Genomic DNA, 25,902 nt, shown 5'->3' on the forward strand with positions numbered 1-25,902 from the left:
AAGTCGTTCTCTGCACAAGGGGGAAACATTAGCCCCTAACATCTGTCTCTTGTTTTCAATGGGAAAATGTCCAACCATCATTAATTATTGGGTCTGATGAATGCAGCGACAACCGTGGTGGACAAACTGATTTTTGGCACATTTTCAGGGCCAGTGAGGTGAGCTATGAATCCAGCAGATGCTTGTTTTTATCTCTGTAGTTTCTCTAAACCTAAACAACAAAGTCTCCTCCCTCCTCCACAAGCTGTTTGAATATGAAAGTTGACATCTGAAGAATCCCTGAAAAAGGATCAAACTTTTTCAGAGATGTAATAGATATTGAACATAGTTGCCAATTTTAACTTCTATAAAGCCATGGAAACATTTGCGAACATTCAAACTAACCACTAATCAAAATGCTGTGGGGTTAAGATGAAATAAAAAATAAGAACAAAAAGTTCAGACTTCAAAATGGTGACTGTTTGTTTAATGAACAAGATGATAATGTTGGATGGAGACTAAAAGCTAAAAAGCTGTCAAGATGAAAACTTGGAAGTTTTGTCTAGATGTGATTCAAATTCTGTTCCTAAAATTACTTTCATAAAGTTTACTTGGGGCTACACATATTGGCTAAAAATGTACAAATAATAGTATTGCTTTGGGTTAAAGAAGTACAACTAGCCAACCTAAAAAAATGTCTTCTGGCAGAGCAAGTACTAAATATTAAGCATGCAAACAACATATTTCCCAACTCCACAAAACACTAACCTCTAGTGTACAATTGAATTAGCATGTTAGCTCGCTAGCAGCAGAAGTTCTTTTTTTCCCCCAGCTTGAATTACATTTTTTTTAATATAAACAACAATTATCCTAACCAGCCAACCCAAAATTGTGGGGAAAAAATTGCCTTCTGGCATTTGTGTTGTGATAATAGAGCAAGGACTAAATATGTAGCATGTAAAAAACATCTTCTCCATCTCCATAAAACAGATTAAATTAGCATGTTAGCTCACTAGCTACGTTTTCTTTTCCAGCGTGGTTTAAATTTGCTTTAATAAAAATACATTTTTATAACTGTCTTCTCTGCATGTTGAAGAAGATATTTTACAGAGATATCTTAGCCTATGTTTACAACTTTTACTCGAATATTGTCCCACGGTTGAAACATTTTTGTTCTGCACCAATGGCTAATTTGTGGGATAACGACATTTTATTATTAGTTTAATGATTAAAACTGAGTTCAAGACTGGCACAGAAAATAAAAGGTTAAAATAACTTCACATCTGTAGCGTTGTATTCATTTTTTAAACGCTTCCTGTTTCTTTTTTACTAATGTGTTTTCCCACCTGCTGACCACCTGGCAAAGAATCAGTTCTCATCTCAGCGTCTCTCCTGCTTTCATCTCGCTTCATACAATTTCTTCATTATCCGCTGCTTTCTTGAACAAATTCACGCCTGCAAGTGTGACCACACCTCGGTGAACTTTGAACCTAAACTTATTTTCACCCCGAAAAGCTCCAAGGTTCACTTTCTGCAGCGCGTAGCCTGCACTACAAAGAGACACATTGCTCTTAAGAAGAAGGATTTCTCCACAGCTTGCCTAATGAGGCGAAGCTGAAAGACGCATAATGAAGCAGAAAGCGCCTTTGCTTTGCTTTGCACTGGGGTTGTTTTTCTCTTTTGCTCCAATTTGCCTTTGTGCTCAGAACAATTCAAAAGGCTGGCACGACAGAGACACTCGGAGGCTTTGGAAGAAAAGTGGCACGAAAAAGTTCTGTGATCCCTCCGTCAGCGACCAGACAGCAGCAGGTGCTGGCCCCGAGGTAACTCGGCAAATTTAGAGGTTTTGTCTGGAAATGTGATGCGTGCTGAGGTCAATGGGATTTTTATTTTTGTAATCTGAAATGAAAAGACGTGATTTGCATTCAAATTTTAGAGATTGTAATCATATTCTGTGCCAGGAATTACTGAACACAATCATGTGGCTTCAATACTAAAGTACATATAGTTACACACACACACAAAAAAATAAAAATAAAAATCCTCACCCATGGCATATTTAGGTTTAAAATAATTTATTTTCAATTGAGAGGCTGTCTCTGATAGGAAGTAAGACAGATATGTCTCAAAGGAAGACAAAACAATGCAAGAGCAAACTGTAATTCACCCGTCTAGCCACATTTAATGAAAAGGTGTAATGTCAGAATTGCTTACAGAGAAATACAGCACTCCTTATAAATTTCCTCACCAGCTCACCTCAGTCTTGCATGTGAAATGAACCAGGACATGCAGCTTTGTTTTGTCTTGCATGAAAGTGCAGCCCTGGCTTCTACAGAGAACGAACAGGACCAAGTAAGGGACGGTGTGTGCCATGCCGCTGCAACGGACTCTCTGATTTGTGTGATGCACAAACAGGGAGCTGCACGGTTGGTGCTTCAACTCACATCCAGCTGAAACCAGAATTATATTCAGTTAAAAAAAAAAAACAATTATCTATGATAATCTCTAAAAAATGTTCTCACTAAGTTTTCTTAAATGTAGCAAATGGAAGTACTTTTGTGTAATTCTAACTAAACAAAAAAAACTTTGTTCTGACGTAACTTCAGACGGTGAGAAATTTTTGTTTTTGTTTTTATCTGTTGTACGTAGATATCTGGTTTCAACCGTACGCTCACAAGCAAGGTGCAAAATGCTTCATCGTACTTTAAGGCTGTCACTTTTGTGGGAAAAATATGTTTTGTCTGTGTGACCTCCAGAACTGCCGGTTTGACGCCGCGGGGGATCGATGTGATCGGTGCAGGGAGGGTTTCCACGGACACGCCGCCAACAGGACCTGCCGAGCCTGTCCCTGTCCCTCCACACACAACAAGTGAGCATCTAATGACCAGCATTACAGTTACAGTGGTTCTACAAAGTGAACACACACACACCTGTTAACATTTAAAGTTTGTAACGCGACAAACGAGACAATCGCAGTTATTCAACTCAAATAAATCTGTATGGAAGAAAACTACGGCAAACAGAACAACAACAGCAGCAAAACGCTACAGTGACCTGATGCACATCCTTAATAACGCAACTTTTGATTCACCATTCATAGTTAATCCGATTAAAATGAAATAAAGTTCAGATGTCATAGGATTTTTTTCCACCGTTTTCTCAGTTGCATTTTTTTAAGCTAAAGTCACGGTTTGCCGAGAGCTCAAAGGATCAACAATAATCTCATCTTGGAATTCAAGAGTTAGGAGAATTTTTCAAAACATTCCTTTGTATTAATATAAATCCTTTGGTAGCTAGAGGACTTACGGGACAACAATGACGGTATGAAAAATGGATTGATCTCTAATATAATGAGAATACAGGGGGGGAAGGTGCAGGGATGCAGAAGTTTGTTAGACAAAAGCCTAGAACATGTAAAATCTCCCTAAAGCTTTTGAGATATCTAATGAAATTGCATATACATTTTCGGTTCATTTTCAAAAGGTATTTTGGACAAAAAGCACTGATGTTCGCCAAAGTGAACACCATAACCACACTGAAGCAGGGTGGTGGCAGCATCATTTTCTGTGGTTACTTTTCTTAAGGTAGTCAGATGTCTGCTGTGAAAGCTGAAGATGATTTTCTGTCCAGACTTATGTCAGAAATCAACAAAACAAAGATCTCGTGAAAGGAAAATGAAAGTTTTGATTCCCCCGACTGGGGTTCAGATGTCAGTCTTAACAGAAAATCTGTGATGTCGCCTGAAGAGGGCTGTGAGCAAGAAATGCCTTCAGAATCTGACAGATTCAGACGACTTCCCCACGGAATCGCTGGAAAATGCTGTCAGGTCAAACCGCATGATGCCGACAGACCCTGAAAACGAATCAAAAGCTTTAAAGAGCGTGAATACAAGAGCAGTCGCATTGTAAATGATCTATGTCACTGTACCAATGCCAACAGTTTTTGATGATCTGTTATAGGTTTTAGTTTTACATATTTTTTAACATGTTTGTATATTTTGAATATGTTTTTTCCCCCCCTGCAGTTTTGCGGTAGCTTGCCTCGACATCAGCCCAGGAGTTGTTGAGTGTTTGTGTAAAAGAGGCTACAGTGGAGCTCGCTGCGAGAGGTGAGGGCACAAACTCAGTATTTAAACAATAATCATCTGAACTTTATTACACTTACACTGTATACAAACATCTTCGCATTGAAGGTGTGCATTTGGCTACTATGGTAACCCCATGGTGCCTGGAGACATCTGCAAACCCTGCATCTGCACAGACGGCAGCTTAAGCGGCTGTGACTCTCTAACTGGAGGTGAGTGGGGACAATTTTTAGCTACAAAAATCAGATTTGAAGTAACAACATGACATCTAAAGATGCAACCAGAGCCAGCACCTTTTACACATCGACACCTCTAGAAAAATTGAATAAACAGCCCTTTAATGATTTTTTTTAGCACTTTTCTTCAGTTGGGAGTGGAAAACACTTTTAAGAGACAATCGTTTTTGAAAAATTGCTACGATTATTGGCAATTTCTGTCACAGAAATGCAACTAAAGTGTTCTTGAAATCTAAATTTCAACATTTTGAAGTTCTTCAGAGTGTCTGACTCACAGTTCATCAGTCATTTCTAAATGTGACGCAACATGTTGAGGCCCCGTCTCTTTCAGCTGTGGCCACAAGGCTGGATGAGGAGCCATATTTATCTTATCACCAGACGGACAGGGAGGTAAAAAGAAATCTCTGAGGCTCACTGCTGGGAAAACTACAGCAAAAAGTTAAATATTATATAAATATAACCAGTGCTACCTATCTACAAGCCAACTGCTTATTTGTATGGTATCCCTTTCTTCTGAGCCCTGTTTTGAGTCATGATTGCGGCTGGAAAGGTCCCAGATGTAGGTTGAAATCAAGCAATTTAGTTTAAAAAATTAAAGAAATAAGCAACTTATAGGAACGCAGGCGGCCAGATATGGACTACTGACGTAAACAGAACAAGGTAGCAGAGGGAGCGAGGAGCAAATAATGAAGATCCAGGAGCTAAATAAGGAAACTAATTAGGAAACTAAATAAAAAAGGAATGAACTGACCTTAACTCAGTGGCTTTCAAGGGCCAGAGTCCGGACAGGTTCAGGTACGTCTCTGTTTTAACAACATGGCATTCTGACAGCTGCTGCAACACCAGGAGAATTTAAATAAAAATAAATGACATGGGGCTGTTGTAATACTTTACACATAATTCATTTCCAACTCTTGTCGATCGAGATTACATCGTCAGGTGTTTGCGGCGCCACCAAGGACTTTATTAAACAGTCCTTTCAGGCTCAGCGGTGCTTTTAGTGTCAGATTAAGTGGCCCTGATGTGATGCAAGCCACTGTAACGTCTCATCCCTCTGACAGAGTGCGCCACGGGGGCTAACGGCGGCAATCCCTGCCACGGTAAGTTAACGCTCAAAGTTAATTTTACAGTTTTGACGTGAAGAGTCGACATTAAAGCCCGTGTTTTGTGACAGGATGTGATGGCTGTGCTTGCGCTCTGCTGGTGGACTTGGAGAAAGAGGACAGCGGTCTGGCTCTGCTGCGTCAGCTGGTGCTGAACATCACCGCCGGCCTCCCCGAGCTGAGCCTGCTGGAGGCTGACGCATCGCAAACAAAGGTACGGGCTCATAATACATTTCCTACAGGAGTTCATACCTTGGCCATTTTTTTCCCCCCTTCGCACTGCAAAGTTCTCCATGAAACTGGGCGCATTCGTCTCCATCATTACCAGCTTCGGGTTGATGAATACAGCGGTGCTGTGAGATGGGTGGAACCAAACGTGGAGCAGCTCGAGGCGGACATCGCTCTGGTTGGAAATGACCTGACTCGCCAAAATAACGAGGTACCAGTGGAGAAATTTGGCAGTGAGAAAACTGGATTTGAACATGTTCCAAATGTAGCGGATTTTATTTGACATTAACCCAGCTGAGGTCTATCGGATTGGAGGACATACGGTATACAATCAGGCATTGTTGGGGGCTTGCTAATGTTGTTGTACTGACAAAGATATGTTTAATGTGTACTGGAGAGAAGAATACTTACATATATTTGTATTTGTACTCTGCAAAACACACAAAATCTTGCCAAGTAATTTTGGTCCAGTTTCTAATGAAAACATAGTTCAGTTGAAATAAGATAAACTAACTTACAAGTCATTAAAAACACTGTTGACCTCTGGTCACTTGTTGCACATTTTACAGGTCATTTCTCAGAACCTTTGAACATTTTACATTAGTGTGAGATGGGGGGGAAATCAATATTGTTCAAACTGTTTTTTTCTAAAATGTTACAGATGCCTGACATAACCTTGGATCTCGAAAAGACCTTAAAGAACGTCAACAGAACTGTAATCCAGGTGCAAGACCTTCTCTTCGAGGCTGTGGCTCTCATCCAAGCAGCAAATGGTTAAAACTCCTAGTAGTGTCTGATTAAAAAAAAAAAAAAAAAGAAAGTTTAGTCAAACTGAACATTGTCCAAATATTTACTTTGGCAGGTTTGGCAGAGCAGCAGGCTTCAGTGGAACCTGACGTCTCAAGTTCTGTTTCCGACGGTCAGAAAAGTCAGATGATGGAGGAAGCTGAGCAAATCATGGCGGAAATTAAAGACAGACGGTGCACCATTCAGGGGGCCGGAGCGGACGGCGAGCAGGAAGGGGCCCGCATGTGTGAGAGATCGTTATCTGCTTATTGGTTGCTTTTTAAGGCTGGGACAGGAAGACAGGAGCTCAGATTGTGTCTTTGCTGGTCTCTGTGCCGCGTCGGATTATTGCTGTGCAGACTGAATGCAAACAAGATTATACAATCTACCCGGGAGCCAGAAGTATTCCCAATGTGGAAGCAGAATCTGATGATCAAACTAAGGCTTGTACTGAGCAGTAATGCAAATGTGTGGTAAATAATAATTGGCAATAAATATTAAAGAGGTTTCTGCATTCAGAGCTAAAGTTAGTTATTTACCAACTCTGAAACAACACATCCAGCCCATAAGATGAGACGACACACGGCATAACAAACACTGTAGAATAATTCAGTCCACATTTGACTACTGTGGCTCCTCTGCTTATTGATCCCAAAACTCTTTTCCAGACAGACTTCATTTTGACTCTAAATATTATGGTGTTTTATTAAATGCAGGTTATTATAGTTGGATATTTTGCTAACTCTGCTTGTTTATAGCTACATTGCTACATTGTAAGTGAGCAACAGTAAGTTAATGTAATGTTTTTTGTTTTTTCCGTCTCGTCAGTGCTGGAGAACATCAGAGCCGACATTGGCGACCTCTCACAAACCGTCCAGGCTGTTCTGAAGCCGACTGCAGACGTACTGACGGCCTCAACCGTTTCTGTGACGGCAGTGGCAGAGCAGCTGCTGTCTGTCCAGGAGACAGTTGAGAAAACACAGAGGCTTAACCTTAAAGGCGCCATCGGTCTAGAAAATCTGCAGGTAAGCGGCATGTAGGGGTTAAATACCCATGACACGCAGTCTTATTGATTTGCTGTCTGGAGAGTTGTAATTTTCTGCACTTTTTGTTCGTTATTTTACAGACCGCTCTGGCTGCGCTGCGGAGAGAACGAAGCTGGCTGCCGCCTGCGATGGAGCGGATTTACGATACGATGAAGAAAACTAAAGACGCCCTTTTTATGCCTCAGAAAATTAAAAAAGTAAGCACACTCCCTTTCACAGGGCACAACTGAAAACGCATATGTTCAGATTTTTCTGACACTTAGCTCGTGTTGTGTACATCGCAGGAAGAGGAGAGTCTTGCTGCTCAGGTAGACGGAGGCAAACTGGAGCTTTTTGGAAAGCTAAACGCGACCTGGAAGTGTGCGACCCAGACGGACGCCGTGACCCGGGCTGAGGAGCACGCAGAGGAGCTGGGTGCTGCAGCAGCGGAGTTGCGACAGTATGTGAGCAACATGTGGGATTTGGAGACTCAAGTTAAATTTCAAGAGAGCATTTAACACAAAGTGGAGGAAAGTGACAAAGTGGAATAGTGGGAAACCGTTTCCTAAATGATTCAAACCTCTGTTTTCTGACTTTTATTTTCAGTAAGTTTTGTAAAATTCTACTTTTACTTTTCAGAGGAGATGCGCAATATATCAGCAGTGACATTGGTATCGGCTGATATTAGTAATTTCTAACATATCGATATCGGTCCGATAAATAAACTGGACCGATGTCAATATTTATCTCCATCTTGTTGCCATTTAAATATGCAGCTCTGGAAAACAAATAAGATTTTACTCTTCATAGGTATATGTTTGAGTAAAATGAACATTATTATTTTATTCTATGAACTACAGACAGCCTGCAAAATTCAAAGCATAAATTTAGTTTTCATTTGCAGAAAGTGAGAAATGGTCAGAATAATGAAAAACATGCGGTGCTTTCAGACCTCAAATAATGCAAAGAAAACAAGTTCAAATTAATTTGGAAACAATATTAATGTTTTAACTCAGGAAGAGATCAGAAATCAACATTTGGTGGAATAACCATGAGGTTTTCAATGGGTTTCAGTGGAGTTGTCTGTCTTTTCCAGAGCTGTATAATATGTACACAGTATTGCATATTAGTTGCATTACATATTAGTTATCAGCCATAAAAGCAATGTTTATATCGGATATCGATATCGGTTCATCCCTACTTCCCAGATATGCGTTACTTTCAGTTTGGTTTATTACATGAAATCCCATTGAAATACATTGGATTTATAGTTTTGATGTGGTAAAATGTGTGGAAAGGGGGGGCATGGATACTTTTGGGATAAACTGAACAACATTATATCTTTAATATTCTTGCAGAGTGCTTCAAAATGTGGCCAACAGCAGAGAGCTGCTCAGGATTTTTGGAGCTCACGACGGCGTCGCCCGGCTCTCACAGGCAGCAAATCAGGCTCTAAGGGTAACTGAAGCACCATCAGTAACCCTTGATGAGTGTCTGAATGTTCATCATCAGTGGCATTAATGCCATCCTGAAATGATAAATTAGGACGTGGAGGAGGGAGGCCTGATCATCAGCGCTGAGGAGATGGAGGACGTTTCAGCTGATTTACACGCAGAAGCCAACGACACTCGGCGGTGCTTCAAAAGTCTCTGAGAAAAAAAAAAAAAGCCTCATCCGCTGCACGTGGAGTTTATCGTCTCTGTTTGAATGTGCAGAAACTCCAATCTGTTCCGTTTCTTCTGCACAGCGGTTTCACGTGCGCTGAACGCTCAGAGGGACGGCGTGAAAAAGCAGGAGAAAAAGGCAGAAATGTTGAAAGCGAGCGTCTTAAGCGTTGGCGGCAGCATCAGACAGATTGAAAGAGGTCTGTGGAGCTTACAAAACGTACGAGCACATATATTTTATGGATTGTATAAGATTACAGCATCGTCTCTTTTTTTTTTTTTTCTTTCAGATGATACCAAAGACCTTGTAGAGTTTGTGAAAATAACAACCTCTGCTGTAAACGCTGAAGTCAGCAAAGTAAAGGAGCGCCTCGGTAACATCAGCCTCGAAGTGAGACGAATCCCGTCGGCTAGCTTTAGTGGAAACTTCCTGACTGATGCAAACCGGGCTGGTACACGTTACAGGAAAACAATTTAGATGTTTGATTAACAGCTGGAATAATGTTTGTAGTCAAAGAATTTGTTTTAAATGCTGTTTTTTGTGGGTGTGTTAGTGAAAAGGTTGAACAGAGTAATGCCTGTGTTGGAAGACAAGCTTGAACAAATGAAGGCTCTGGGTGCAAACACGTCTCCGTCCGCCAATGTGACGGAGAGCATAGAGAGGATCAAGGACATCATAGACGAGACAAGAAGCTTTGTTAACAGGGTAAGTGTTGTTTTCTCTTTCTTATCGGAGGGCTTTTATTTAAGCTCCTGTAAGCACTTTAACTCCTGAAAAGAATAGATGTTTGTGTTAGAAATGTTACTCTTAGTTTATTTTGGGACTTACTGAGAATCAGTAAATGTTCAAAAGCTTCTCTGAAGACTTTACGCTCTTATATTTCATTTTAGATTTCATACAGAAGTGTTTTTCTGAAAGATAAAAAAAAACATATTTATTTACTAGCCTGATTACAATTTTTTTTTTTATTTTGTTGACCAATTTTTACTCGGATATTTTGATCTTCACATCATGAGATTTAGCTACTCAAAGTCAAGGTGCACCTAGTTGGGAAAGTTATAACATAATTAATTCACTATGTTTAAAAAGCAGTGACAGCTGCAGTGATAGCCTTTATCAAAAATTAACAATGTCAAATGACAGTTTCTCCTTAAATCAAATGCATATTAGAACCTGTATTAGCAATGCTGGCACAAGGAATCAGAAAATTCAGCCACTGCTGATGGCCTCCAGGCCAGCAGGGGGCCCCCAAGCGCTGTTGTGATTAAACCAAAAGTGCAGATTGCAAAAGCGCCTACATGTTGTTACATTGCTCATTTGAAAGAGTTTGAAAGTAAACATTTAATGTACATAAGATTTAAAAAAAATATATATAAATATATGTCTTTGAAATAAAATAATAAGGGAAATCTCATGGTTTGGTAGGTATGCTAACAAACTTTAATTGGTTTTGTATGTCCCTTAACATTACAAACACCGGCCTAAACCAAGACTTTAAGGAGCTAATCCAGGAGTTTTAAAGTGGAAATCTTTTAAAAGGTAATAAAGAGGTAATGTTTTGTAATATTTTTCTTAAATACAGATTAGTCGGTTCCAGAGGCTGAACCGACTTCTCAAATATGCCGTCGCAGTTTGTGCAAATTCAGTTTTTTAAACTTTTAAACTGCATTTTGTTTTATTTTTTTAACTCGGAAGCAGATAATGATCTACACAGGACATGGAGGCTGGAGGTGGTGCATCGTTAATACTCTTCCTCTGTAAATGAAAACAGGATATTTAAAGCATTTCCAATCAGAAACCAGCAGTGACCCTAAGCCTGTCTTACGTTTCTGATGTTTACTTCTGAGTATTTCACACACGATTATTGCCTCCTTACCCGTCATACCATCTACTGCTAATGTGATGACATTTTAAAGTTTCATGAAATTGCCTTTCCAAGAACCACCACAATGTTTTGTTTTTTTTAACTGTAGTTTTAAGACAGTAGAAATTTTAATCTGGATCACCTAATCTGGATTTGGACTAGATGAGGGGACGGGGTTAATCTACCATTGTAGATTAACTGGTGAAAAGATACCAAAGTTAATTGATATACTAAAGCTTAAAAGATGTAAGTTTTGTTAACTGTTGTCAAAAAAAGATCTCTATTCCCCCCTCTCACAAACCTTTAAAGCAGGGTTAGTTTCCCAACCCCAGTCCTGATTTTGATGATTATACTCGAGAATCGTAGTCGCACAGCCCCATGTGAAATGCTTTCAGTCAAGACTTGGAACATTGTTTGGATCTTTTCACAGCTGTCTCTTGCCACCACCTTTAATGGAAAGAGCTACATTGAGCTCCACCCTCCGAGAAACCTGGAGGACATAAAAGCTTTTACAGCCGTTGATCTGCTGCTCAGTCTCCACCACGGAGATGCGATCGCAGCAAGGAGGCGAAGGCGGCGGCAGCGGCACAAACACAGAGATGAAAACAGCCACTTTGTTCTCTATCTGGGTAACAGAGATGTGAGTCCTCACTCTTCCAGCGCAAAAAATACCTCCAACAAATAAGTTCTGCAGACATTATCAGTACATGTGTATTTATTTATGTTTCTGTTTATGTCCAGACCTTTGGAGACTATTTTGCGATGGTCGTCAGAAACACAAAGCTGATTTGCCTTTATAAGTTGGGCGGAGTTATTCATGAGATGGAAACCAGTCGAATATCAACGGGCAACACGAGCTCCTCTTATTTTGACAGGATCGTCTTCCAAAGGTAAACGCACAGGACAGAAGCTTCTTACACACAAATGTGGATCGATCGGTGGTGAAACCGCCGTGCTGGTTTTATTTTCCAGAGTTTACCAAGATGCTACAGTTAGCATCACAAAAAACTTCACATCACAGAAACCCATCAGCCTCCCTCCCAAGCAGAACCTACCCAACACGACGAGCGGCGTGATGAGCCTTGACTCACAGCGTGCCGTTTTCTACGTGGGAGGCTATCCAGAGGAGTTCAACGTAAGAAGTTTTCTTCTTTTTTTGTTTGTGTTCAGTTTTTCTATATTTTTAGTTTTCACAACAGTATTCACAGGAAATGACTTCCTGTGAGACAAAACGTGATGTGGAGTATAACATTTTTAGTCTCTTTAAAATATCATAAGATATCAGATCTAATGCTGATCTGTGTCTACATGTTAGTGACGAAACTAAAATGAAGCAAACCCATAGAGGGGGGAAGTGAAAACATGTTTGCATCTGACGAATGAAAATCCAAGCCAAGAATGTCACGTTGAAGATTTTTGTGCCCCATAAACAATCAGGAAAAGAACAGACTATTACACACTATTTACAGGAATTTACAAAAACTGCTTGAAAATATGAGTCAGTTAACATGAGTCCTAAGCTTCTTACAGGATGTGCACTGAGTAGCTCGTTCTGTGTGAATTTAAGGTCTCCTGGGGCCTCCAGGCCAGCAGGGGGCCCCAATCAGTCGCTAAATTTGTGACTGATTCCAACCGCCCCTGCTGTCTGTTCATTTTAATGTGAGCACAGTGTTATTATTTCACAGGATAATCACAGATTCACTTTCAAAATTTTTCTTAAAGTAACTTAACTATGGATTTTTTCTAATTACAGAAAATGAAGTTAACCTTTATTGATTCCTCGTTTTGTCTCATGAGAGTGTCGAGCGGAGCCGCAGGTGGCTTACACAAAATGCTACAACAACAGTTTGGACTTTCAGAAACACAAATTCAGTTTTGAGAATCTAATCAGTGTTTTGAGAAAAAAATAAAATAAATTTTTTCCCTCAAGTGAGGATGTTTTTTTTTTTTTGCAAAGTGAAGAAGAGTCAATGCCCTCTGGGAACAGAAAAGGTCAAATGTTAAATATTATTTACAGTAAAGAACCAAAGAATAAGTATTTTTATTGCAATGGCGCGATGCCACTGTAAACCTTTAATTTAATCGCATTTATTAAGAGTGAAGAAAAAGCAGCATTTTAAGAAATTAAAAGCTGTACAATTACAATCACAGCAACAAACTTGCACCTGAATAACTCTTAGCGTGTTCTTCATTTTAAGTCGACCTGGGGTTCAAACCTTTGACTTCACGTTTCACGACACGGATGCGCGCCTTTCTCTTTGCCCCTACACGGAATAGGCAAGACGGGAGAACATATCTTTGCAGAAATATCGTGCGTTCTGAACCTCAAATTTGGAAAAGCTACTCGACTTTACCAGATCTAAAGTCTGAGGAACGATTAAAACGTTTAAAGCAACTTGATCTCTGGCTGTTATGGATTCATGTTTATCATGGCAACACACACAGTGAGGAGGATTTTAATTTGGGAAGGAAAATTTCCAAAGCCTATATTTACATCAAGGAAAAGAAAATCTAACACATTTGAATTGATACATAGCTCTTTCTTCTAAAGTGTGTTTACTAAGATTACTAGAGATTAACTCTCTGCATTATGTCGTCCATTATTGCCTCTCTTCTACCATCGCTGTTTTCCTTCTCCCCGGCCGGGGTTCCACATTTATCTGACACACTATGACGGTCATTGCTTTGGGCTGAAATGGAACAATTAGGGGCTGACAGTTGTTTTCTCGTGGCAGGAATGAGCACAGTGCAGCTTCAGATGCCTCGGGCTAAAAGGTTAATGGAAAGAAATTCCTGTGAGCACAGCGATTTTGAGTTAAGAGAGGCATCATCTGAAGCCTGTTTATGGTGTTTCAAGGCATTTTTCTGCCTCTTTTCTAAATTCTCCCTCTTTCTCAGCCTCCGGAGGAGCTGCAGTATCCTAAGTACAGAGGAGCGATGAAACTTTCCTACATCAACGACGTACCTGTCAACCTCTTCAACTACAAGCGTGCTGTCAATATGCAGACAAAGCAGCGCACCGCTAAGTAAGACTGGTTTATAAATAGCCGTGGCTGTCTGAAGAAAAGGAGAATAAAAACAAAAGAAAATGATTAAGATATTTATTTGTTTTTATCTGTTCAGAATCCCTCAGACAGAGTTGTGTGATTATTATGATGGGACAGGTTACCGCATGGCCTTCTTAAAGGAGCCGCAGAAGGAGAAATGACGGCTGTTCAGATTCAACACGAGCAGCCGAGAGACAAACGCCCTTTTGTTCTACATCGGAACTGAAGTATGTGTTCGTTACTAAAATGAACTGAAGACAAATGCCGATTAGTTAGAGCTGCATAGTACCTTGCAAAAGTTTTCATACTAATTTTGCACAGATTGTCATATTTATACCACTCTCTCTGAATTGAGTTTGCGTGCCCACCTAATGACTGCAAGGGGTCTGCAGCTTCCACCCACAGTCCAAAAATACACATGGATTGTGTGAATGGATGCAAGGACTCTTGATTATGTTGTTAAAATTTGAAAAATACAGCATGGTTGTTTGTCTGGTGTGTGTATATATTGCCTTGTGATGGACTGGTGACAATTTTGTCCTATGACTGCTGGAGATTATGGATGGATGGAAATTTTTGGGGTGGCATAGCTAAAGAAATAGCTACATATGTACGCATATGTTTTGGGGGGGGATTTTACATTTATGACTTGATGGAAGGTGACTCTGTATGGCTTTGTATGGATATTTTCTGGGTGGCCAGCATTTGGTGAGCCCATGGCCCCTCTGGCCCTTGCTTTGGGGTCGCCACTGGATGGATGGATGGATAGATGTTAATGTGTCACATTGTGTTGGTCTGGTACATGAAATCCTTATAAAATGCATTAAGGTTTGTGGTTTAAAGGTGAAAAATGTGGAAAAAGTCCAAGGGAAATGAATACATCTGCAAATTACACGTTTTTTTTATTTTTTATTTCCAGGAGTCCTTTTTCTGTGTCTGTGTAGAAAGAGGCTTCCTGGTGCTCGAAGGTCAACAAGGCAGCCGACAGCTCAGAAACCAGAGTTCAGCTCAAGTTTCTCTGTTTGTAAGATTTTCTCAGATTTGGACTGTGGATTGGAAACGCAACAACATCGCATGCCGTGCCTCATTTTGTAATCCTTCGTCGGTCTTAGGAGAAGAAGTTTGCGGTTATGATTGCCGACAGATTTGTCGTGCGCTACGGATCAGAGCAGATCCACACGGATCATATCCAGACTAACTACACACGGTGGTACATGGGAGGCCTGCCAGCCTGGCTCAGACGGAGGTAAGTCGGCAGATATCCGCCGCATTCACAGCATCGCCTCATCAAACTGGCTTCCACAGCTAATGCTGCTCTTATCATCAGACACAACATCACAGCAGCCCCGCTGAGAGGATGCGTGGATCACGTGACGGCAGACGCAGAGATCGTCGAGTACGACAAGACAGTCGGTGTCGGTGGTGGATGCCCGGTTTCCTTACTGGTAAACCAAATGTGCTTCAACACCAGTCGGTGTGGTCAACAGCATTTCATTGTGTAGTAATACCAAGAACAATGCAGACTTGCTAAAATCAATTTTTAATACTGACAGTTTCCTGCTGGGTGCATTAGTACTGCCAAAAACTGAAACTTAAGTTGCTGTCACTGTGTTTGTCTGGCTTTTCTAAAAACCTATTTTACGGAGCTCTAAACATGAAACGGTTAAATGCAAGGCAGACGTATAACATGATGGGGATGTTTAGACTTTTTTCTACACGTCTTGGTTTAAATCAAGCAAAAAAAAAAGTCCCTAAATATTTTGAGATGTTATTTTAAAAGTTAGCTTGATAGTGTGGCATGTAGACACAGCTCAACTCAACTCAAATAGGGTTGGACATTTATTGTGAATAATTTACATTTACTGTCGTCTCGATAAATTTCAGCTAATGATGAACAACTGGCAGTGTTATAACTGGCAGTGTTATCGTAAATTTTATTTAATTTTTTTCCTACTTTCTCCACAGTTTGTTTCCTGAGAGCATCAGTAAAATAGAAAACATGAATAAGGGAAAAGACTTTGTGCAGTTTAGTGATATGAATCACACTTGTATCGGTGAGCAGCGTCCTGAAGAAGCCCAAGTCAAACCGGAATGTTTTTCAAGAACATTATTTGCATTTGTTGTTCTGTGAAGGCTGTGCCAAGCAGTTACCTAAAGAAATAAGCAGTAAATAGTTTATTATCATTTTTATTGTTATCACAACAGCCCCACAAATACTGTGATCAGTTCAACACAAACTACTAAATCTGTTTTTGATTTAACAGATTCATCAACAACACTGCCATTCATCCTAGCCTCGATTTTTAAGGCTTAAAATGTTTTATTTTTTTTAGTCCCTTTTCCACATCACCTAATTTGTTTGCGGGCAGACGGGGAACCTCTCGCCCCGGACTCTAACACCAGCGTGTGTCTGGCTTGTGTAGGGCGTTCGTGCAGCCGCCGTGTTTTCGGCTCTTCCTGCTGATTCCTTGTTTGTGTGCAACAGACAGTCCAGAGTGTCTCTGGGCTTCAGCAGCACATCCAGGCACGCTGTTCTGCTTAATTGCGGCTCACAGGTAAACCCCTCACCTCCCCCGCCGGTGCTTTTCAACCACAATAAAAAATGATAAAACATCAGGATGTTTGTAATACTCTCCCCGCAGAGCTTCACCTCAGGTCATGACCTCCAGCTCTCCCTCGCTGATGGCTTTATAATATTCAGGAGGTATAATTATACCTTAACATCTGGCAAAAGGTACAATGATGGAGCCTGGCATTACCTTTCTGCAGAGGGGCGGCCAACAGGGTAGGTCATGTCATCCTCTTATCTTAATCTCAATGCAAATAAAATGTTACTTTTACACTCAATTTAATTTTTTTTTGTCTTAGGCTGGTTCTCAGCATTGATAATGTGAATGCGATTCAGAAACAAGAACCTCCTATCACACGGCCAGAAGAGAACTTTAAAGGCTGCATTGCTAACTTTTATGCAAGAAGGTTGGAAAATGTCATAAATAAAGTTACTTATTCAACATGCATTATGCAAAAGACTTATAATGGTATTTAAATGTTGTGTAATATTTTTCAGGAATGACTCTAAATTGATCCCCGCTGATCTCAGTTCACTGTCACACGCAGCAGATGTTTTCCCTGGTTGGTGCAGCTTAAAGGTGTGTTTTGGTTGCAGAAATCTTAAGAAATAAACAGTTTTTTTTCTATCATGACCGTTCCTCTAGGAAATGAAACCTAGAGATTTAAAACAAAAATAAATAAATCTGCCCCAGACATTGCCCTGTTGAACTTTGTGCACACAGGCATGATTGACAGCACTAAGACCCTCCTCCTGCCTCTGATTGGTTGGTTCTAGTTTTAGCACATGTGAGCACTTGGAGAAGGAAAAGGAGCACAGATTGTCTATCTCATACCATAGTGTCACAAGATAGAGACTGTTTCAATAAATATGTAAAAAAAACAAAAAACACATTTTAAATTAAACTTACATAATGCAGCTTTAATAGAGTGGTATTATGTGTATTATGTATTTTCCAGGCACATAGTGTCATTTTATAGCACAATAAAGTATGACACCTGAATTTGCTATAAAGATGCTTAACATATCAACCATGACTTAAAATAAATTTGACTTTGGAATTGTGACACCTTGAAATTGGGGTTCTGTCTCTTTAATAAGCTCTTTCCAAGACTCCAGCTTCAGCATGTAATTTCAGTCAATGCTACTTCATGGTTTAGTTTATTGGTTTAAGAGAGTTGGATTGAGAAGTAGTTTGTATAATGAGCTCAGTAGATGTGCAGTTCCACCAGGTGTTTGCTAATTGCTGCTGTCGCTAGTCTGGAGGAGCTGAGTGGGGGAGTTGCGGGGGAGGGTTGCTACATAGTGAGGGTTGCTACATAGTGAGGGTTGCTACATAGGCAGAGCTTTGTGGAAATAGGTGGAGCTTTGTGGGAGCAAGCGTTTAGGCACCCCTGTATGGTTGCCATGGGAGATTCAAGAATTTCTCAAACATCGATGAGCAAATCACGGCAACACTATAGTTATGTTTTCAATAACATTATAATGTGATACAAATGGGTGATTATATATCATATCTCCTTTACATAAATGACACAGGTCTGAGTAGATCATGTGACACATTCCAGTCACATGATCGGATTTTAGAGCTAATTGAAATACACGTCAACTTATTTTCTCTGCATCTCTTGATACTTTAATTTTAGCCATTTTATTACATCTTCTGCTTGTTTTCTGTGATAGTTTCAGAGTTTGGCTGGCGCACACTGCAGTCAACAGGCTCAGTATGAACACCAGTTCTCTGAAGCTAGCTGGCTCAGCTACACATTCCCTGAAGAAGAACTTAACTACAGGTAAAATACAACGCATCATTTTGTATGTATAACAGCCATTCATCCGTCTACACAGACACGAAGGGATCCCACTAATGCTTCGTCTTTGTGCATCTCAGGCCTCACTTCTCTCTTCACATAAAGACTAATTCATCCAAAGGGCTCATCCTTCATGTAGCAGGAAGAGGGGTCGTCCCCCGCCTGGCTCTCTACATGGTTAACGGAAAGATCAGGATGTCGCTCGGACAAGACAGAGTCATCCAACACAGGAAGAAGAGCAACGACGGGGGCTGGCACATGGTAACGATAAGAGGCTAAAGCCTGACTGTGCAAAAAAGATGGAACGTGCACTGGCACGACTATTTAATTACATTGTAATCGATGCGACTTCAAGATGACAGAGGGAGGCGAGATGACAAATTTCATGTAAAAGTCAGCATTAGAACCTTTAAAAAAAAAATAAAAATCTCTTCTCCTCCCTGAAGAAGCAAATGATTTCTCCAGCAAGAGAGCAGGCCGAGATGGAGACACCTTCCTCAAAATGGCTTTAATGCAGCTGCGGTTGAACTCGTGTGAGCGGTGAGGTGAATGATCGAGTCCTTCTGTTCCAGAGAGGAAACGAGTTGGTGTCGACGGGCATTAAGGAGCAATCGGAGCAGACCCAATTCATGAATCCAGCTGAGCACGACAAAGTCCAACGTGTAAAGTGTAGTCCATCTCTGCCATTTTTACTGCAGAGTGCTTCTTAATGTGTCACTGTTTTACTGTCTTCTCTATCCGTCTGATCGTGAGATAACTGTAATTAACTAGCCTGTTACTTCAAGAAAAATGACTAAAATCACTTAAATAGAAAAAAAACATGTCATGACCTGATCTAAAGAAATTTTAGGAACAGAAGGGGGATACGGAAAGCTAGAAAGCTATTCTTTAGGCTTTGAGGCTGCAGACATTATCTATGAACTGAAAGAACAGTGGTGGACCTTCTCAGGAGTTGGCCCCCCTACTATTAAATTACTCCAAAGGCGAAACAACAAAGGAAAACACTCTCAAAACACACACAGAGCAATTCCTAAAGTACAGCAAACCGGCGTTTCAAACTCGACCTCGATGATCCCCTGGACCTCTGGGGAGACGTTCTGCTCACCGACGAGACAAAAGTTCAATGTTACATCTGCTGCAAAGCGACTGCAATCTTTAAAAGAAAAAAAAACCCCAACATACTAAAACATGATGGTGGTGATTCTCCTTTTCACCTGAAAATTCTGATGGTATTGTCTTTGTGTGCTTCCACGTGTGAGTTGAACACCAAAACGAAGTTTGTATTCTTTTTTGGGGACTGTCCTAGTCAAAGTCCATACAAAAATGTGACCTCATTCAGACCGTTGGTGTGCGCGCAGGTTGAGTTCAGCGTGGAGAACAGCACTTTTCACCTGCTGGTCGACGGAGTCCGCGTCCCCGACGGCCAGCTGCCCGGCAACGAGGGATCGTCTCTGCAGCTGCGCAGCCCTGTGTACCTGGGAGGGCATCCGGAAAGGAAGACAACTAAAGTTCGTATCAAACTTGAGCAAAGCCACCGTTCTCTATTGATTTGTATTTTCCTACTGACCACTGCAACAAAACAATAGGAAAAAAAACAACGACAAAAAAAAAAAAAACATGTTTATGTTAGAGGTCAAATGTTTCCGAGAGCGTACAAAAAGATGACCTCCGTCTTTTCTCATTGGCTCCTCAGGGACACGACATTCCTGCAGACGGCGTCATCGGCTGTCTGCGGGATTTCAAAATGAATAACGTCGCCGCTCCCGCACCTGATTCCAGCCATGAAATCCTGCCCTGCTCGGGCGGCCTCACAGAAACGGGGACCTTCTTTGGCGGAGGTCACGTCCTCCTGGGTTTGTCCTCGTGATTCGCTGGTCCGGCTTCCATAGCAACTAATTCTCACACATCCCCCCCCCCTCTCTCTCTAGATAACTTCTTCACTGGTGGCTCTCGGTTTGTGCTGTCCTTTGAGATGCGCCCTCAGCACCTTACGGGTCTCCTCTTCCATTTTCGAAGCGACAGCACAAGCAGCCTTAACGTGTACTTAATGGAAAACGGGGTAATAATTGCTCGCTCTCGTGACTAATTTGTATATGTATTTGCTCATTCAAAAAAAAAAAAAAACGGTGTTACAAAATGTAATGTCGAACCAGGTGGGTGTCGGGCTGAATGACGCTACGGGTCCAGTCAGCGTGACGGTGGCGCCTCGTGAAAGCCTCTGTGACGGAAAGTTTCACGCGGTTACAGGTGGGCCTACCGTTGTGTTAGATTAAAGTCTACACACAGACTGGCCAGATTTTGTTCATTTCTCCCTCGTTTTCTCTCAAGTGTCCAGACAGCGGTCTGTCATCGAGCTAGCGGTGGACTCCGAGTCCAAACAGGAAACGCACTCTTCCACGTCCGACACGTACTCGACGCTCTACATCGGAGGTGCGTCGCTCAAAAACAAAATTAGCTTTAGCTGAATTACCTTTACCGAAGGTTTTTTTTTTTTTTCCTTCTTCTTCTCTTGTGCCAGGCACAGCACATCAACACGGGCTCCCGGTGCCGTCCCCTTTTGTGGGCTGCTTGCGTCACCTGAAAATCAACGGGAAGCCTCTTGGATTGGAGACTGAATCTGAGGTGGTCGGGGTTGTGAGCATGAACAGATGCCCAGCAGGCTGATGGCGTCTGCACACACAGCAGCCGTCTGAAAGTCAGCAGAACCAAGTCTCTACGAGTCTTACCAACTAGACTCGTAGTATATTCACAACATTTTGTGGTACTATTGTGATTACAGTGACTGCATGACACAGGAAACGGAACCCCACCAACACAAATCCAGCTTTTGAGAAACATTAGGGGTCAATGTGCTTCTTCAGGACACCAGTCACACAAAAAAGTGTGATTTGTGTCACTAAGCTGCACACAATAACTGCATTTAGTCATATTTTCAAATTTATTGGTATTAATTGATACTCTCACCTTATCAATAAATACGTTTTTTTTTCTCTCTCTCCAACAAACGATGGAGAAAATAGCAAAAGTAACAATCTGGACAATACGGGCGGTTTTAGAGGGCAGGGTCATCATGACAACAATAAATCAAAATTCTTGTGATAAATTTATCATGATAAACGATAAACCCCTATTACCAGCATAGCGTCCTGCCAGTGAGTGTCCTTCAGTACAAGAAACCATCAAATTGACCAACATTTACATTTCAAACGTCAGCATCTATATTCACCTATTTACACTTTATTATTTTACTTAATTTAGGTTCTTTGTGAAGACGATCCACAGCTACTGATAATTATATAAAAACTGCTGGGTTTTCTATCACGTTTGGACATGTTCATTTTTAAACAAAAGGAGAAAACTCGTGTTCTCGCACCAAGAAAAAAAAAAAAACAATAAACACATACATTAAATGGCTAAAGTCCTGTTCTGAACTAGACGAACTGGTAAACTGAGAACCTTGTTTTTTTTTTTTTTTTTTTGGCTCTGCTCCCCTGCAGACGACGCTCCAACCCTCCCACCCGTCCGTCCTGCCGCCACTCACAAACAAAACTATTACACACTTAAGCTCCTCAAGCTTTATGCAGAGACCGACTTTTAACAGAACACTTATGCAAAACAAGCAATGAAGAGTCAAAACTGCACCAACAGAAACGCGCTTAAAAAGGCTGCACAAGCCACCCAAGCGCAGCCTATTAGCAAAACGAATTGAGTGTTTATTAAATTCAGTCCCCTGTTAATGTATTCAAAACTAATTTTCAAGCTTTAATACGCCACGGTGAGCGGGGTAAAAGTGTCTCTTGCCTTCTGTTGGTAAAGCTTGAATAAACAGTTCATTTTTATTTTTTTTTTAAACTCCAACCAGACGAGTGGTTCTGTTTTGCGTCATGAATGCATGACGTCTCCAAGCTCGCATGCAGAGCTCTGGTTTGCAGCCAGCTGACAGAAACCCATCAGCTGGTCTCGTTTCAGCCTGCTGCTCTACATTTGGCCATCAGATGGAGTGCTTCGCTTTACATACCGCGGCCAGTTTGTCCCCGTCTGATCTCAACGCGAGAGCAGGAGGCTCATCACGAATTTTGGGTCCGTAATGACAATAACACCAGATTTAGCCTTAAAGGCTCATCTGGAGTCCCAGCTGCCTGCTATCGAGCTGACTGCCATTAAGAATGCAAGATGGTAAAGATGGATGAAATGTATTTGTGTGTCTTTATTAGTGAAAATAGATTCATTTAAATGAGTGGCAAAATGCAATGGATGGCTGTTTTAATAAATGGTAAATAGCTGTCACGTTAAAATCAGTGTCTACATGACATAGCTCACTTTAGGCCTGTCACAATAAGCAATAGATAAATTAATCGCATGATAAATTAAAAGAAAATCATTTTCATTGGCTTGATTTATCGTTTTTCTCTTTTCTTTCTCTTTTATTTATTTTTTTACCAAAAACTGAATGATAAAAATTGTCAGGGATAGTTTGGTCTCAACTATCCCTTTAAAGATCATTAAAATTAAAGATAATTTTGTTTAGAGACTTCATAATTAATTTTATGTGTTGTTTTCTTTCTTTATTTTGGATATTTAAAATGTCTTCCAGTTCCAGTATTTAAATGTTTATTAGAATTTAAAGGTTATTGATCCTTGAGAACGTGTTCTTGATTGTTGTGCCAGTTTTACTATTGTATAACTCGACTGCGAGTATGATGGAGATGTTTCTGGACTGAAGCGAGAAGTGGAAATGTGTCGGCAGGAGGTCAGACGTGAGAAAGACGCTAATTTAGCAAGAGCAAACGAGAATCTGCAGCTTGTCGAGAAGATGAGAAGGAAGGTCTCTTCCAAAAAAACGTCGAAAGAGATCGCAGTTTTGCAAAAGAGGGAGAAGCGGATGCAAAACGAGCTGGACCGGGTTCAGGTTTGAAGTTTAAACACTGTCCACACCTCCAGAGAAACGATTCTGAGGAATGGTTACACGTTTCTCGATATCGTTTCTCATACGATACTGAGATTTTTCTCAATGGCCCAGGGATTATCTAGGGATTGGTTGTACTGATTGTAGTAAAAAACAACAAAACAAAACTTAACCAACACCAAAAGAGCAATCCAAGTTATCACAGACTGTGTAAACTCCACGCATAGTTAAAGCAATCTGGTTTCTGCACTTCTCTTCTCGTGCTCCAGTCTCTGGGACTTTGATTTTTAAATGAAAAGCAAACTTTAATTTGAAAGAAGATTTGGGACAAGTGAGTAATGTCCGCAGGTAAGAAATACCCCTGATGCTGGAGTTGGTGATATGAACTTGCATGATGGGTTTCTATTACTGTACATAGAAACTTATAATTCAGTATTTCTGGTATGATGGCTGGGCCCTTTTTAGCACTTGAAGTTCATTCTGTTTGCTAAAAATCTCATTTTACCCAGGATGGATAACAAAAGGAATAGTTCAACTTCCCTTCTTCTCTGTGCTCCTACTCAACTTATCTGAGAATCCAAGGTTTAAAGGTATTTGAAATTGTGTGATATTAATGAACCATTTAAAAATATAGAACTTGATAAGTTATTAATGAGAACAGTGAAGACACACAGGGATGGACTGAAATGTTTTATTTAGATAAGAAATTTACAAGCTCAATATGAAAGCAGGGAGGAAAAAAAGCAACTAGAAATGGTGAAATTAAATTCTTGTGGACTCAAATCATAGTTTTCCTCCATTTTGTACAAATGATTTCCAGCAAAAATCGCTCAGTTTGTACAACTTTCAACTTTTTTTTTTTTAATTTACAGCAGAAATCGGATCTAACTTCAGCTCTTTACAAGTGCTCAATTTCTTTTACACACGCTTCAATAAAAACAGAGCACAAACACAGGATGATTTAAAAAAAAAAAAAATTCGGCTATGTTTATGTTTAAAGTGGGAGTTGATGAGAGAGGAAACGCACAGCGTCAAATGTCAGAAGGGTTTAAAAGAATCCTGTAGCTGTACAAGGCGAAACAGACAAAGGTCCAGAGTGATGGAGAAGATAACTGATGGCTGGAGATGTGGAGAATATATACACAGATTTACAACTATGGACATTTAAAAGAAGATAAATGCTAAAAAAAAACAAAAAAAAAACTAGACGCCCAGTTCACTGTGCTAAGAGTCAAGAAAAAAGTATTTCAGTGTAAATGCAAATAATGCATCTCAAAGCATCATCAAACTACATTAGTGACTTTTTCCCTCCCATAATAACTTGGAGTAAGGCCACGATGTTCAGGTGCAAACTTCCCAAAGTGCCTATTATTAGTGTAGTTATTAATAAAAAAAAAAAAAAAGAAGAAATTAAAGAGAATCAAACGGTTATTGGTAACATTTAACGAACAGGTGCGATTTCTTATTTATTTATTTTTAGTTTTCTTTCTTCCATGCACAAAATGGATTAATATATATCCGGCAGCTGACTGTAGCTCCTGTCCCAGTATCCGCCGGAGAAGAGCCAGTCCTGAGAGCGGGTGTGGGGGTTCGGCCCCTGCTGAAACCACCTGAGAAGAGCGAGAAGGCGTTCAGGAAACGGAGCGCCAAACGACGCTGGAGCAAATCACAGAGGGAGAGGAACAAAGAGCGGGCATGCTTTAACGTCAGGGTGCAAATCATTATTTAGATGTGAGGAGATCAGGCTTTCAGCTAACATTAACTTTAGTTTTTTTCCTTTAAGGGATACGTAGGGAGTAACTGCTTCTAGTGGCAGTGAGTGAAGCTTTAGCGAAGGGAAGAAGAGGAGGGGATTAAATATCTTCACCCTGTGAGTCTCTCTGTCGTTCAGATAACATTCACTGAGAGATTAGGATGTGTTTTTGGAAAACACAGAGGGTCACATGAGCACACAACACGTCAGCCAAACGGCGAGCCGCTCTAACCTCGGGCCGAGGGGAGGATTTCTTGGCATCGAAGCCAAGACGCAGCCGACCGAATGTGAAAAGCGGAGATAAAAAAACAGTTAATCTGGAGCAATTCAGAGCAACACAACACAGACATTTCTGGTTTCTGGTTGGAGGGGGAGAAAAAAAAAAAAGGGATCAAATGATTATGATGTGCGTTTAAAATCATCTGGTTCCTTCGTGGATAAGCAGCCTGGTGAGAAATTTAATTTAAAAAAAAAGAATAAAAAGAGCAACCCTGACCTGGTCTTCCATTCCTCGTCAGATTTGGTGCGGTTTTTACGGGCGGCTCTCTGCTTCTCCTCCAGCCTCTTCTTCTCCTCGCTCGCCAGGTCTGTTTGAGACGTGGAAGTCGAGTTCGAAGGTCACGACGAGGAGGATTCAGCTAAAAGTTTATTTCTTTAAAAAAAAAAAATCAAGAAAAAGGCGTTACCGATGTCGCCGTTCTCCATGGCCCTTATGTCCGGTCTGAGCCGGCAGTCGGTCTGCGGGATGACCCCCTCCATGTCCTTATGCAGCTCGTTCAGCTGCATCGCGAAGGACGTGAAGCTGTACATCTGGTTTAAAAGAACAATTCCACGCGTGAGCATCAT

At 40.8% G+C, this 25,902-nt stretch overlaps 3 protein-coding genes across 6 annotated transcripts in view; 2 read left to right on the forward strand and 1 right to left on the reverse strand.

The window, feature by feature from the left end:
• Positions 1-53: 53 nt before the first annotated feature.
• LOC103463811 (laminin subunit alpha-3) lies at positions 54-15,042 on the forward strand. Of its 3 annotated transcripts, none has more exons than XM_008407412.2 (24): positions 54-1,802; positions 2,295-2,405; positions 2,736-2,848; positions 4,004-4,087; positions 4,172-4,275; positions 5,361-5,399; positions 5,474-5,616; positions 5,731-5,841; positions 6,292-6,403; positions 6,493-6,663; positions 7,245-7,441; positions 7,543-7,659; positions 7,747-7,901; positions 8,800-8,899; positions 8,987-9,086; positions 9,189-9,305; positions 9,396-9,557; positions 9,660-9,811; positions 11,401-11,610; positions 11,712-11,860; positions 11,943-12,105; positions 13,869-13,996; positions 14,094-14,244; positions 14,937-15,042. In XM_008407412.2, exons 1-23 carry the CDS (start codon positions 1,608-1,610, stop codon positions 14,176-14,178), a joined length of 3,018 nt encoding a protein of 1,005 aa, XP_008405634.2. In that variant the 5' UTR covers positions 54-1,607; the 3' UTR covers positions 14,179-14,244; positions 14,937-15,042. The 3 variants fall into 3 exon arrangements, with proteins under 3 accessions (XP_008405634.2, XP_008405635.2, XP_008405636.2); XM_008407413.2 differs by having other exon boundaries at positions 14,962-15,036; XM_008407414.2 differs by lacking the exons at positions 14,094-14,244; positions 14,937-15,042 and adding an exon at positions 13,706-13,765 and having other exon boundaries at positions 13,869-13,948.
• A 3,635-nt stretch (positions 15,043-18,677) lies between these two features.
• LOC145551499 (laminin subunit alpha-4-like) lies at positions 18,678-21,790 on the forward strand. The gene is made up of 6 exons (XM_081606550.1): positions 18,678-19,905; positions 20,091-20,250; positions 20,326-20,456; positions 20,551-20,644; positions 20,726-20,827; positions 20,916-21,790. The coding sequence occupies exons 1-6, from the start codon at positions 19,624-19,626 to the stop codon at positions 21,059-21,061; spliced, it is 915 nt and encodes a 304-aa protein (XP_081462676.1). The 5' UTR covers positions 18,678-19,623; the 3' UTR covers positions 21,062-21,790.
• Positions 21,791-23,980: 2,190 nt separating this feature from the next.
• osbpl1a (oxysterol binding protein-like 1A) overlaps positions 23,981-25,902 on the reverse strand; it is a 40,106-nt gene continuing 38,184 nt past the window's right edge. Inside the window, exons 26-29 of one of the 2 annotated variants that reach the window (XM_008407415.3) lie at positions 25,743-25,866; positions 25,553-25,643; positions 25,289-25,309; positions 23,981-24,913 (exon numbers count right to left, since the gene is read on the reverse strand). In XM_008407415.3, coding sequence (XP_008405637.2) covers positions 24,811-24,913; positions 25,289-25,309; positions 25,553-25,643; positions 25,743-25,866 — 339 coding nt within the window. In that variant the 3' untranslated portion in view covers positions 23,981-24,810. The remainder of the gene's footprint in view (positions 24,914-25,288; positions 25,310-25,552; positions 25,644-25,742; positions 25,867-25,902) is intronic. The other variant, XM_008407416.3, reaches the window with a different exon arrangement.

Source organism: Poecilia reticulata, chromosome 4 (assembly GCF_904066995.2).
Source record: "Poecilia reticulata chromosome 4, P_reticulata-male-v2, whole genome shotgun sequence".
NCBI classification, from domain to species: Eukaryota; Metazoa; Chordata; class Actinopteri; order Cyprinodontiformes; family Poeciliidae; genus Poecilia; species Poecilia reticulata.

What these genes read in the sequence shown, in the direction of transcription:
- LOC103463811 (XM_008407412.2), top strand. Translation starts at nt 1,608, where the DNA reads ATGAAGCAGAAAGCGCCTTTGCTTTGCTTTGCACTGGGGTTGTTTTTC. An exon ending in CACAAACAGGGAGCTGCACG is followed by an intron (nt 2,406 to 2,735) that starts GTTGGTGCTTCA and finishes TGTGACCTCCAG; the next exon opens with AACTGCCGGTTTGACGCCGC. An exon ending in AGTGGAGCTCGCTGCGAGAG is followed by an intron (nt 4,088 to 4,171) that starts GTGAGGGCACAA and finishes TTCGCATTGAAG; the next exon opens with GTGTGCATTTGGCTACTATG.
- LOC145551499 (XM_081606550.1), top strand. Translation starts at nt 19,624, where the DNA reads ATGGTATTGTCTTTGTGTGCTTCCACGTGTGAGTTGAACACCAAAACG. An exon ending in CGGAGGTCACGTCCTCCTGG is followed by an intron (nt 20,251 to 20,325) that starts GTTTGTCCTCGT and finishes CTCTCTCTCTAG; the next exon opens with ATAACTTCTTCACTGGTGGC. An exon ending in CTCGACGCTCTACATCGGAG is followed by an intron (nt 20,828 to 20,915) that starts GTGCGTCGCTCA and finishes CTCTTGTGCCAG; the next exon opens with GCACAGCACATCAACACGGG.